Source organism: Condylura cristata, unplaced genomic scaffold (genome assembly GCF_000260355.1).
Source record: "Condylura cristata isolate star-nosed mole 26May11 unplaced genomic scaffold, ConCri1.0 scaffold00002, whole genome shotgun sequence".
NCBI lineage: Eukaryota > Metazoa > Chordata > Mammalia > Eulipotyphla > Talpidae > Condylura > Condylura cristata.
Window position 1 is genome coordinate 79157841 of NW_004567103.1, and position 14522 is coordinate 79172362.

Here is a 14522-nt window from a genome sequence, read left to right on the forward strand (position 1 = left end):
GGTGCTTGGGCACCGGCCAGCACCTAGGCTGTTGCTGGCCCCGAAGGCCCCACCCGTTCTCGGCTGTGACAGGAACTGTGCCTTACGGATAGGAACACAGAAATCTTGACACTTAGCACATCTGAAGGACTTGCGTCCTCTGGAGATCATTCAGGCCTTTTACTCCCAGAGCCTGTAGTGCAAGGATGAGCATTTCCATTTTGTTTTTATTTGCTTGGATTTTGATAGCTTATATTTATCTTTCCAACTTATTTGCTTTCTGTTTACACTGCTATCAACAGAGCAGTGCTGCTGTGTCCAAGCAATATCGGAAATGTGATTCTTTTCCTCTGGGTCTTTTCTCTTTGTGAGTTATTTGGAATTAAAGGGGGGAGGAAGCTCCGACTGGGAACAGTGGATATTTACTTGTTGCCAGCCAGCTCTCTGACCCGCTGAAGTCCCAGCCCCACATCTGTGGTCCACAAGGGGCTCCTGGAAGCGGAGCAGCTGCCCCCTGGGCACTGCTGCCTGGCTCAAACAGGCTGTTCATGTGCTCCCCATGGCCAAGCTCTCCCCTCTGGCCTACTGTTAGTCCCCGCAAGGCAAAAATTTGAAGTTACTTATTTGACTACTAGGGTTTCTGTTTGGTTCTATTTTCCAGATTGTTGTTGTCTTCCACACCAAATAGAAGTTGCAAAACACAGGAAATAATTTGTGTTAGCACCTAATATAATCCTGGGAACATGGCAGAAACAGGAAAAACACTTATTGAAAGAATGAGAGATTTCAAAAAGCCCAAAGGCTGTGAATCCTCAAAATTAAATAGAAAAACAGGGAAGAAGTAGTAGAGGGAAAGGAAAAGATTACGAAGGAATGAAGGAAAAAAGAAGTCTTAAAAGATATTCAAGAATGAAATTATTATATGGTAAGAATACATTTTTTATTCTGTAGACTGAACATGAACGCTGGGACATACTCTAGCGTTAGGGAGTTCCCCTGTACTTCCAGCTATCTCTATGCTCACTCAGAGGGAAGGAACTCCTGAAAACAAAGCTGCTGAGATCCAGTGAAGTGGAAGAATAAAGTCTCCCTTCTGGAAAACTGTTGAAGGCAAATGCTTTTCTTTCTAGAACAATGGAGAATAACCCTGCCCAAATGTAGGGAGGAAAAAGAAAGGGACAAACAAAATTCAGACCTGGACCTCTAAATGCTATTTCCAGGACCCTACAGATGTGAGCTTCGGGTGCCATGTTTCTTGTGAGTTAAATGTGCTTACTAAGTGCTAAGGAAGTGGAAATAAAGAAGCGAAACATTAGAACATTCAATGAAGGCCTCAAAATGGGCCACAGAACAATAAGTCTTCCACTACCCACGCACCACACCTTGCAGTCACATCCCATCACCAACTTGCCATTTCTCATTAAGAGCAGTGGGAAGCCAAAGAATGCTTTGGTGCTAAGAGGATCAGCTCCAGGTGAACTCAAATCTCAACTGAACCTTCTATGCCTGAGGCCAACCTTCCTCTTACCTCCTTGAACTCTTTCACAGTCTTGAAATATAGCCTCTGTTTTTCTAACAATTCCAAGTACTGGTCATTCAACTGGTCTCTTCTCATTTTGTTTTCTTGCTTCTTCTTTTCCATCTGTTGAAACATTTAGAAAGGCATATCTGACCAAGAACTGCTGGCTATATCCAAAGTGCAACTATTAGTAATGTTTTCATGGATTTCTTCCTAATATTTTCATTCTGCACATCAATTTTGAGAATGGTGTATTTTCTTGCATGACACTGCACTGAGGCTCTTTAATTTATTCAGTAATGCTCCTATTATCAGACCATAACTGTTCTATTTATTTTTTTTTTATGACAAGCAGTTTCATAATGAACAGGTTGGTGGTTCTCAAGCACAGGCTATTTGCCTGCCAAGTCACTTGACAATGTCAGGAGAGTCTAGCCTGGTACAGCTGTGAGGAGGGACAGCTCCTGGTGTCTTCTGTAGAGCCCAATGATGCTGCTAAATAAACTACATGCCCAGAACAGCTCTGTACAAGGAATTATCTGCTCCAAAATGTTATCTGTATTGAGGTTAAGAAACTCTAAAAAATAACTGAGGTTATACTATGAAATTATGTATCCATTTTTCATTTAACAAAATTATTTCCACTATAAACTTTCTGTAATTATAATTTAAAGAAGATAACAAATTTTCCTGATTATCATGGCTTACTTATCCATTTTTTTTTCCCTCTGAGTGGGCAATTTAGATTGATTGTCTCCAGGATTTTGATATCACAAATAAAGCGACTCTCTTTTCCTATAGTACCTAGAAATGTGCTCATTTAACAAATATGAATTGAACACCCTAGGTTCTAAAAGTGATGGTGATAAGGCCAGGCCACTGCTCCTAGGAGCATGTTCTGGAGAAACTGGCACTCACTATACGCCCCACACCAAGAACGACACTTCATCCCCAACAGTGATCAGACTGTGCAGACAATGGACAAGGTGAACTGACAGAGAGGAAGGCAGGGACATGACTCCTTCAGACTGGACGGGCAGGGAGGGTTCTCTGAAGAGGTGGCAGTTGGCCAGAATTGGTGGTGGGATGTGATTTATCTGCAGAAGGTCAGTTACAGCATTGCCCTGTTGTCAGAAGGTGAGGGCAGAGTCGGGGCTGAGTGGGTACCTGGCTCAAGGCAGGTGCTTCCGGCAGTACAGTGAAATCATAAGCATGACCTTACTGTGGCCTCACAGGTCTCTGCTGCCTAAATATTGTTTTTGCAGTACACTTTAGAAGGGATGTCACAGCAAGCACAAGGTTGTGCTTTAAACACAATTTTGTGTTTAAAGTTATTTAAACACCAGTTAAAATTGGAAATAGTCCCCCCTCGGACCACACCTTGTGCGTCTGTTAATCAAAAGGTGAGCTGCAATCTAGGGGAGGGGTTTCGGTGTCCGTAAGGCCTTTCCCAATCTTGTTCAAAGGAGAGCCCAGCCCTAATGGGGATGTGTCTGGTTCAATGTTGACCTTGTGCCCAGCCGTGAAGTCCACTGGGGATTCTGTGTCCTCCTTTCACAGACCTATCTGCACAGGGACACCTGCCCAGAGTATAAGCTGAGGGCTCGAGCTTCCTGGTAACTGCCTTGTGTCTAGGTCTCCCCGAATAGGAGGCTGCTCTGCAGCCTGGAGTTAGTGACCCCCTCCACCCCATTCTGCAGGGACTAGGAACACATTCCCAGACTCAGCAGGAGAGGCCTGCTCTTCCCGGGGCCTTGTATAGTACCAGTATGAAATTTTAGTCATGTTAGAGAAAAGAATCCATCTGACCTTCATTCGACTTTGCTTAATTCCTTCTACAATCTGTTCCATCTGACGTAAAAACTGATCCCGGGCAGCAGGGGAGGCCATGGCTCTGAAAGAAAAAACCAGCAGAGGAAAGACCAGCACACAGCGTTGTGAGAAGAGCGAGGCACAGAGGACATCCCAAGAGGCAAACAGGTCTTTACAAAGCAGTGGAGCCTTACGGTCCCCTGAAATCCCAGGCAGGTAAGAATTCTGAACTTCAAGAAAGGCTGACAACTGGCTTAGGCCTAGAATTGACTAACTGTATATTAATCTTTTTTGAATTTTAATCTTTTCCCCATTTTCCTACCATTTTTAAAAGGTATATATTTTCTAAAAGCAAAATAAAATCTGACTACTCTTAAAAAACATTTTCTGCTTTGAATGATAGTACATACTGCTTTAAAAACAAATTCCGTTTAGTATTTAAAAATCTGAGAATTTGGAGAAACTGGAAGACAATCTTATATTTTCCTAAAAACCAGGACTGGGCAGTTTCTAGAAGCGGGGCTGAATGAGTGGACTCCCTGACATCCTAACACATCTCCCTCCACTCCCAGTTCTGCAGGGGGAGTGACAGCAGAGGACTAGAGCTCAAGAGTGTGAGGACTGAGCATTCTTCCAAAGGATAATCTAACGCAGAGCAGAATTCACCACAAAACATTCATGATGCAGACTCCCAATTATTGGAGGATAAAGATGAAAGCACCATTTTATAGAAATGTCACAAGGTCATAAGTCACTAATTGAATCTGAATCGTATCAGGGAGCTGTGGGGGTTTTGTTTGTTTTTAATTAGGAAGGAAGCTTAAAATTTAGAGCCTGTAATCCATTAAGATCTTAGTCATTGGTCACCTGCCAGAGGACAGTTGACATTTTTGCTGGAAAGGAAGCTTGTGGCCGTAAACACAAGGAGAGGGCTGGTACTGCCTGCATGGTGGGTAGGCCAGTGAGCAAGTCTAGGGCCTGAAAGGAGTGGGGTACAGCAATGCCTCAAAACTCCCAAGCTTTTAAATTCATATCTGAAGAAAGCAGTTTGGAAGATGCATATTAATGTAAGAACAAAATGTCCTGTAAGATATTAAAGATCTTTAAAATAATTTTATAGATTTCACCTGGAAAATCTGTATATACTCAAAACAAAGGGCATGAATATGTAACCTCAGCAAGAGAAAAGTAATATACAAAGAGACTATAGTAGCTTGGCAGAGCCACAGTCCTTGAAAATTAACTTTCTTGGTGCTCTAAAATTCACTCCAATAGTCACTGTGCTTTTGCAAGAGTGCAAGGCCCATGGAGGACAAGATACAGCTGTACTTGCAGTGGGGGTGGAGGTGCCTGACATGCCCAGCATGCAGTCAGTCCTGCCAGGCCCCACACTAAGTACGGAGGTGGGTTGGACCTAAGGGACAGAATACATCAAGGTACTGACAGCCAGCCAGGAGGACTGACAGTACTTACTGTGAGAAGTTCTCATGGATTGAGTTCAGCAGACTAATCTGGGGAAGAAAGAAAAACAAAAAAGTAAGTAAAAGATTGAAAGGTCCCTTTGCTACCTAAACCACTCAAAATTTACCTTCTAAAAGGAGCATACCCTGTCTGTGTAGATGAATATTAACATGAAAGAACAAAGCAAAACAAAACAAAAGGCAACATGTTCTTAGTCCCATAGTTTTCCCCTAAGAATCTACTTCTGATCAGTCATGGCACTTAGGAATGGGGGAAAAGGGCTCCTTTAGGGATCCAAACCCTGAATGAGAAGATTCTAGGCTCTTGTGGAAAGCTGCTACCACAGACATTTCTATCTTGCCAAACACTGCACTTTATTTTCAGAGCCATCAGCTTAGCAGAGGGTGAGGTGGACGAGGAGCCAAGAACATCATGCCCATTCTACCCCTTCCCACAGAAGATTTCTGCCAAAGTGGCCAGTGGCTGGGCAGCCCTGAGAACCTCCCCAGGAAGGCATCAGTCCAGGTCTCCACCTTAATAGCACCCATCTTAGCCTGCCTCAGTGTTTCAGAGTAGGCAGGGTTCCAAGTTGGGAATTTATAAACCTAGGTCTTCTTTTGGGCTGGATCACTACTTTGCCTTGTAAGCCTAAGGCCTCTATACTTGGACCTCAGACTGTAAAAGGGAAATAATACTGTTCTCTTTGTGACTCTAAAGATATGTTCAAAAGTTGAAATATTACCAGGATAAGTGGAATTGGAAAAAATGTACAATTTATTCAAGTGTAAAGTTCTATGTTAATATGGTTTAGAATTTAAAGGCATCTGTTCTACCGTACACTACTAGTTTTTAAAAGAATGCAATGACTTTAAATGATGCTGATGAAGGATGGTGGATAAGTTGGCAGGTCTTCTACTTCCCAGGCAGGAAGACCCCAAGACTAGCACAGGGAACAGAACTATCCCCACCCCAGTCTGATTTATTTATTTATTTTAAAGACTTATTATTTATGCATACAAGAACTGGGGTACAGGCCAGAGATGCAGGGGTGTGACAGAGACAAAGTGGGACGCAGAACAGATTGACTGAGACACACTGCTGAGGGGAGCAGTGGGCGAGACAGGCGAAGTCTGCTGTGTCATGTGGGTCATCTCCTTGGCAGGGGATCAAACGTGCTGCAATGGCTGCAGATTGCTTCATAGTGCTGTACTTTAACCTGTTGTGCCACCAGGGAGGGCCCCAATTCTGAATTAAATCCCACCAAATACATTCAACTCACTTATCAAATTACCCTTAAGTGTTCATCACTACCTAAAGCTCAGGATATAGAAAAAACAGAATTCAACCCTCCTTCTCTAAGGAAAGAGATTTCTCTGGTTTGACTGACAATAGGTAATAAAGGTGACAATAACTACGGATGCCTCTATTTGGGTTCAGGTATAAGATACATCTGTAATATCACTCAATATTGTTCTTATTAAAGTGGTAGGTATGCAGTTTGCATGGTGATAATATAAAACCAATTCCGTCAACCTCAAGGTGAGGGGGTTGAACTTCACTGTCTCTGTTATAATCTTGTGGAGCAGATGTTAGGCCCATTTACAGGTGAGGAAATTTAAGGCCAGACTAAGCCCAAACCTGTCTGACTCTAAAACTCATATTCTCTCTACTATACTGAAGTGCTCTTTGAAGACCAGGATTATTTTGTTTTTGTAAAAATATGTGGATCCCCTCCCACCCTCCCTAATAATCTGTCTGCCAACTTGGGGGAGGGGCCTGCATCAAACCATGAGTAGATTTAACCTGTTAGAGAAATACATAGGCCTGTCAGTGCTTATGCTCACCTTTTTACTCCTGCTATGAATTTTATAATGTTTTTACTTCAGACCCACACTGGCCACTGAATTAAACAGCTATTTTCCCCAACAGAAACTATAAGAAACACAATCCTCACTTCACTGAGCTGGTGCTTGCCTTCCTTTAAAACTCAAACTCTAAATTTCACCAACTCCAGGCCCACCCCCAGGCCCCCAAACCCAAGCCCCTCTTGAGCATCACTAAGTCTCCCTTAATGAGAGTATTTCTCACATGGCACCAGGAAACAGCTACCCACCCCCAACCATGGCCGCTACCATGAAATCTCATACTTTCTGATTTTTATCTCAGCACTGGGCAAACATTGGGCACAATTTTCACTTGAAGCGAATGGATCCAGATACCCAGTTCACTTAAAGTTTCAGGGTTAACAGCACTGACTGGTAAATGCTCATCTGATTCTCTTTTAAATAAAGGCTCTTACCTCTTTTTCCAAATACACCTTCTTATCGTCCAGGGTATTATATAAAGTGAAGAACTGCTTGGTTTCTTTATGTACTGCTGAAACTATACATGCAAAAACATCAGCAAGTGAGTAAGAAAATGTTATCAAAAGCACGCCAAGCACCCTCTCCCCTTGAGGCACCCCAGCAGGACTGGTGCAGAGCTGCTGCAGGTTGACGGCATGAGGCCAGGACTGACCAGAGCCGCTGGGGTGTGGGACAGGTGGGCTTCTCTGTCCCATGCCACTTTCCTGCTAGTGTGGCTTCTCCCAACTGCCCACCCCTGTGCCCCCTTGGGACCAGGAACTCCATCTGTCCCCTTTTGTACACCATGTGCTTAGCACAGGCCCATCTCGTAGAATCTCCAAAGTATCCCCTGGACAAATGAGGGTCTATTGCAGCACAGAATACATGCCTAACAAATGTGAATTTTCTGTCCGTTCCTGTGCATGTAACTAAGGAGGGCTTTACTTACCAGGGATCTCAACATCTCTACCTATAAAATTACTCTGCAGTTCTGCCTACCCTCTCTTCTTCACTCTTCCCTACAGAATGACTTATGAAGCAAAGGCCACAAATTCCACACTTGCGAGTGCGTAGTGTTCACCAGGAAACAAGGGACTAGGTGGAGGGTTCTAACCCAGACTCCTTCTGCTTTGTGGCTGGGCAAGTCCCTGTGGCTTGAAGCCTCTCGGACTCCCTTATTGCTCTGAATTTCTGTAGTACATATCCATCCAGAGGAAAATAAAATCCGAAGACCTGGATTCATAATCGGGCTTGGAGTCTGTGCTGAGAGCTCCCACCTAGCTCTCGCTAAAATCCTGCTGCCAAGCAATTATCAGGCACTGGTGAGACTAATGGGGCTGGTTTCCCACTGGTTTTGCTCCTGGAGTTCAAATGCCTCTGGAGCATCATGGGTGGGTAGGAGAGGCAGAGCAGGACACAGGCCTACTCCACTGTTGCTGTCTTTGAACTACTGTCATTACATTTACATCTGATTCTTTAAACCAAACTTTTAACTTTGCGCAGTTCAAAGATGGGTATGGGTTGGGGATATTTGCTGCATATATTGGGAAATAGAAATTAAGAATCTGATACAAGTATTTTGATGTAGTAGCTTAAAAATGTCCCCAACATGAAAATATCTAATTTGTATGAAAATCATTTCACGAGCTACTCAATATAAAGTATTATCATGTTATAAGCATTAGAACAAAAATGCTGTGTATGAAAAAGGGAATGTCCTGGGAGCTTTTAATGTTGCAGGACCAATTATGTACGATATTCTGGAGGTGGGATTTGGATTATAATGGATAGCCAAAGTTGAAAAATCACTGCCATAAATGAAAGTTAACTTTTTAACTTCATTGCCCAGGAGTGTGTCTCTTACCTTTTTCCCATTCAGCTCAAGGACTGGATGAGAGAAACAGATACTTGGTGCTAATAAAAAACATGACATGGCTCTTTTGGTGCAACTGCTTGACAATGCCTACTGGGCGTAAACACAGTCTATCAAAATGACTTTAGCATGTATGAAATTTGATCTAAGATACAAACAGATGAAGGTAATATTTATAATTGTTAAATGTCTTTAAGTAGGCACAAGAAAACTAAGGAGATTTAAGTTAAAGTAGAAACGATTTTCTGTTGAGAAATATCATCTGCCCTTGATGATGTGAGTCAAATGTGAGACTGGTATAAAACATCAGGATGGAGGGTGATGTATTAAAGGAAGCTGGATTGTGGGCTCCAGTAAGGACCTGCTCTGGCTTGAACCTGGAAGAATGCCTGCGAGACCAAGCTCTCAAGGAAAAATCTGAAGGAAGTAGATTTTGGGAGAGAAGCTTGGTTTGCCAATGGCAGGCTGGTGGCATACTAGGCCGGCTGGCAGGCCCAGAAACTGACGCACTCAGCAGAGCTGTGAGCCACCAGGTAATGCAGGGGTAGATGCAGCTGAAGGTGATCCAGATGACACAGGACTTTGTCTGTGTATTTATGATTCTGAAGATGATCCATGAAGTTATGGAAAGCTGCTAAATATTTAAGATTTGAAAGTAGAAGAGTAGGATGACCAAGTATATATTTAAGAAGGCCATCTCAGGCAAGAGCGCAGAGTAGGGGTTAGAGAAGGTGGCAGCAGTAGTCCAGAAGGAACAAACCTGACCACGCTCAGAAATAGAACTGGCAGGGCAGCAGGAGTCAGAGAAGACTTGGTGGAATCCAGCTGAGCTAGACTGACACCAGGGACCGAGAGACAAAATGGCTTAGAGAGGCTGAATTCAGTGCTTTCTTTTTGTGTCTGAGGCAAGTAGGGGACAGGCAAGAATGTGCGCTGGTTCCTGTTTATAGAGGAGATGTGATTTGGGCCTTAATGGATTTTGTCTGACAGAAGAGGAATCTAAGAGGAGGTGTCACCTTGTGTCCAGGTGACACAAGGTGTCAAAGTGCACGGTGTGTTTAGAGGTAGTGTGGATGGCGAGACCAGAGCTGTTTGCTCCAAGCAGGAAAGGGAGTTCCAAGAGGCAACATAGGATACTAGATATAATGAGTGGTTTACTCAGCAGGCCCTGCAGAGCTCTGAAGAGTTGCTGGCAGAAGGGAGGTATGTGCAGATGAGGGGTTTGGAGAAGGGGCTGCAGATCACTGACTTGAGCTGTGACACAAGAACAGATATGGCGGTAGCAGTGGGAATAGGAACACTCGGAGCCTGAACTCCCAGCTGAGGGAGAAGCACACATCCCAGCTGAGGGAGAAGCCAGTCGTAGGTGACTGGGTCAATACAAAGCTGATAAAGGCAGGGACCATGTCAGCAAGATGTTTGTAGAGAAGACCGACGCAGGAGGACTGATCTAGCGATGTCGGGGTTATGATGTTCCATGTGAGGTTGCAAAGTGGATGGGGAGTCAAACAACTGAGTCGAGGGCTGGCTCAAAACATTACTCTAAGAGCTCTTTTTGCTTGAACAATCTCCATGGAAAGGGCACCAAGATCACTGTGGAGCTGCTCCTGGGGCTGTGGTCATCTTCAGCAGGCTATGAAGCATGAGTGCCCAATTGATAAAATGAGGCCTTTCTGGAGGTGGCTTTCAGGTATGTGCTGTGCACGCCCCACCACAATAAAGTGGGACGGAGCCCCTGGCTTCCTGTCCCTCCCTGGACCAGCCTTGAGAGCTTGTTTGTGGTCGAAGCACTTACTCTGGCGGTAGAGTTCAATAAATCTCTTCTGGTACTGTATTAGCTCGGCTCTGCTGGGCACTTCATCAATCTTGCGATGCAAAATTGCGATTTCTCGATTTCTTCGAGCCTAAATGCAAAAGGGGAGGAAAGCCAACACTACTTGGTAAAAAGCCTTAGTTTTCACTGGGAAGTCCAAATATTACCCTGCTACTCAACCTGAGCCTAAACATATGCACTGGAATACAGGCACAAAATTCTGTTGACTTGAGGTCCGTGTGATTCTGAGTGACTTTCACATTGCAACAGACAGAGGAGGTGTGGTTGTGAACAAAAGGCGTGAAATTAAAGGATCTGGAAGGAAGATTCTGAATGGGAGGAGCTTTTATGCACACAGCCCCCACTCAGCTCACTAGATCCCCAAGAACTCTGCAGCAGATAATCCACCAAAGCCAGGTAGAAGTAAGCAAGGAAAGGCTGATGACAGGGACTGACGACGCCACGCTGCTACTTCCACTCACATTCCAAATTCTTCAGCATGGCTGAGAAGCTCCCACAACTGGCTCCTAAAATACCTTTCCAGCACTTTTATCCTCCCATGAACTGAAGGTATACTTGCCCCAGTGGGCAGGATGTGGGTGCTCAGCCCACAACTGCTCCCTCCACACCCTGGTCTCAGGACAAACGGGGAAGGAGACCTCAGCCCTGCATCTCTGCCTGCCGCCCGATCCTTTCCCTCTATCGAGCTGCTTGCCTCATCACAGCAGGTATGGATCTCTAATTCATCAGGAAATACAAACCTCCAGGTGAGAAATCTACCACCAATTCTTGCAACCAAACCAATACAGGGCCTCTGCAACTCTGGGTAGAGGCCAAAATGGCTTCTGCTTTCATAAGGCTACACTCCCCAAGGGTGCTCAGGTTCCGACTCCTGTTTTGTTTTCCCTTTCCTAGGATATGATTATTTGTTCTTTTAATTATGTTTTAAAACTTCCCATTTCCACTTGCTGCTGTTTCTTAGCATTCAAATATGCTCAAGTTTCTCACTCGTAAGGAAGTCTTTCCTTTAAACTCTGGTCAACTTTCATAACCAAACTTTTTCTTCTCTTTAACAAGCTTCCAGAGAGCCAGGTAGCCTCAGTGCCTCTGACTCTTACCCCTAACAGTCTCCAGACATTATTTAACCCACTGCAGTCAGGTTTCCCAATACCCCTGAAACTGCTATGGCCAAGACAACCACAGAGCCTCTCTGGGATACAACTAACAGACGATTCTCAGTTTCGAGTTCTCTGGATGTTTAGCAACACCTGCCATTCCCTAGGCGCTCTCTACTCAGCTCCCACATACCCAGGTGGTTTCCCCAGGCCTCTAGCCTGCTGCCCCACCTACCCCTCATTGTAGATTCGTCCATTTCCTCTGCCTGTGTTTCCACTGGGTTAAGTCCCAGGGCCTCTTCCCAGCCTAGTTTCAAAGCTTTGATTATTACCTGCCTAGTGCTGACACCCAAATCTCAGCCTGATGAATCTGAGCATCAGGCCTAATACCCAAGCACTTCTTGGGCAACTCTTCTTGGTCAAGTACCCCACCTTTTACATGCCCTGAGGTGATTCCATTAACACTTCTATTCATTCTCACACTCTTTTTTAGCCCTGCGATTTGTTCTTTATGCTGTTTCTCAACCAATGACCCAATTACTACCCAAATCAGAAATCTGAGCACTATTCTTTTCTCTTCTTTTTCTCAATTGATGTTAAGTTCCATCAGATACAGCTCCTCAGTTGCCCCGTGCCCATTGCCCCGCTTGGTTCTGGCCCTCAGTCAGCTCATGTCTTCACTGCACTTTTCTCTAGCCAGTCTGAGACTAGTTCACTATCCATTTCCTTGCACTCTGATGTATATGGATATGTCCTAATTCTCAAGTAGCCAGGTCTCTCCCAGAAGATGAGCCATTCCATATTTCTGGGGCCTAATGCAAAAAGCTTCCAGGTATACAGCGGTACTATCCTGATTTTATTTAATTCCGTGCCTCTTTAAAGATAAGTACAGCAGGTGTTTGTATCAAGGACAAATCTGATTCATGTGAATTTAACCAAGCAGCTCAGCAAAATAAGCGAAAGCCAGAGATAGGAGAAACAGCCTCTCACTCCAGGGTGCCTGTGGCTCTGTGGCCTTTCTGTCATAGATAACAGAAAGGAGGACTGAGGCCAAATGCAACACATGTTAATGCTTGTTTTTATAAGCTTCCAGATCTTGGCAATGGAGGGACATCTACAATGTAATTCTGAATTACATATGATAATTGAGTTAGAACTAATTCAATTATCAACCTACCTCCAGCATGTTTGATGGCTTTCTACATCAACATCTACATATTTAAAAACTGTAAAGGCTATTAAATATGACGGCTAAAATGGTGTTTAGTTACAGAGGAAAAGTACTAGTTAAGATATCAGAACTTGTCTGACTCTTGGCTTACAGCTGCTTGACACTGGGCAAGTACTTAACTAATGAGTCAATTTCTTCAGATAGTAAATGTGGTTAATTCAATTACTTTCCACCTGGGATAAGGAACAAGCAAAAGGGGATGATTATGAAAGTAACGTATCAGTGGCAGATATTACCAACTTCTAAACTAAACCAGGGAGTTATACTTCAGACAGAAGACTGGCAACAGCAATCCTGAGTGACAGCTCGCTCTAGTTCTCAGGTAATGAGACTTTCTAGTTCTGCTACAGAACACTCATATTTAGTTAGATGTACTTCCATTGTTATTGTTTTCAAAGATTTATTTATACATATAAGAACTGGGATGTAGATTAGTGGTGCGGGGGTTGTGGGGGGCTGTGTGTGTGTATGAGGATTTACCAGAAACAAAGTGGGAAGCAGAACAGGCAGATCTACTGAAATACATTGCTGAGGGGAGCAGCAGGCAGGACAGGAGAGGTCTGCTGTGCCATGTGGGTCACTTCCCTGGTCAGGGGTTGAACTCATGCTGCAGTGGCTGGAACTAGCTTGACAACATTGAGACTTAACCACTGTGCCACTAGGGAGGCCCTGTACTTAAGTTGTTTTTACTTACCTGGAGTAAACGGATCTTGTAAAGTTTCTCTTTCTCCATATTATACCGTCTATCTAGGTCTTCCTAAAAATTGGAAAAGAACATAATTATCTGGGTATAGGAAACTCATTCTTTGATAGTCTTTTGATGTTGAATATCTTTTTTATCGTATCTTCCCCATCCTGAGTCTCCAAATTTCTATTCTTCACTGGCTGTGTTTAGGGTTTTGGTCATGAGAAATACCTGATCCTTGCATGTCAACTTATAAGAACTCTTCCTGCTGAAACCGGTGTTCTTAACTGAAGTATCTCCTAAAATGTATGTGCCCTTTCCTCCCCCCTCCTAAAAAAAAATCTCAAATTATGGTCATTACATAAAGAATCTATTATTTTTCCTTCTGTGTTTGGAAATGATGGTGGTTTGCTTTCTATGTTTCTTGTTAGGCCGTACTGTCTAACATAATGGTCACTAGCTATAAGTGGCAATTCAAATTCACATTAATGAAAATTATAATTAAATTCAGTTTCTTAATTTCACAGTCACATTTCCAGTGCTCAGCAGCCACGGTAGTTAATGGCCATTGTATTGGGCAGTGCAGATTTAGAACACTTACATCATGCCAGAAAATTCTTTTGTACAGTCATGAATTGAAATGTAAAACTAGCCCCTCTGAACCCAACAAGGTAAGAGACACAGAGAAGTGGGTTGCTGTGTCCCAGAGAGCTACAGAAGGGGTCAGAGGCGCCCTCCCTGGCACACATGTGCACACACAAAGGAAAACACAAGTCTCCTCCACAGGATTCAGCTGAAGGCAAGCCCCTCAGTTCCTATAGGGGGTCCCAAAGCTTACTCTTCTAGGAACATGTGAGGACAAGAGAGAAGAGGAACCCTAAAGGGGGCAGCTGTCTAGAGACTTCTCGGCTTTTCTTTTCCTTCTCCTCTTTATTTCCCATTTTTTCCTCAGGATGTCTGTTGAAGAGCTGGGAGTTTAACTCAGGACAGGAGTCAGAGAACAACAGCTCCTGTGCGAACTCCTACAATCCTTGTGCCAAACTTGCATTTCTGCCTATTATTTTTTAAAAAAGATTTATTTTTATATATTTATGCATATAAGAGCTGGGACATAAGTGGGTGAGAGATTTCACCAGAGACAGAGTAGGGAGCAGGACAGGTGGAGCTACTGAAATATACTGCTGAAGGGA

The 14522-nt window shown here is 43.8% G+C and overlaps 1 protein-coding gene across 2 annotated transcripts in view; it reads right to left on the minus strand.

Annotated features, from left to right (window-relative positions):
• The window catches only part of CCDC93 (coiled-coil domain containing 93), an 85484-nt gene that overhangs the window by 7379 nt on the left and 63583 nt on the right, over positions 1–14522 (minus strand). For both annotated transcript variants that reach the window (XM_012728032.1, XM_004674710.2), the window contains exons 18-23: positions 13342–13404; positions 10284–10392; positions 7071–7153; positions 4784–4821; positions 3308–3392; positions 1508–1621 (exon numbers count right to left, since the gene is read on the minus strand). In XM_012728032.1, coding sequence (XP_012583486.1) covers positions 1508–1621; positions 3308–3392; positions 4784–4821; positions 7071–7153; positions 10284–10392; positions 13342–13404 — 492 coding nt within the window. The remainder of the gene's footprint in view (positions 1–1507; positions 1622–3307; positions 3393–4783; positions 4822–7070; positions 7154–10283; positions 10393–13341; positions 13405–14522) is intronic.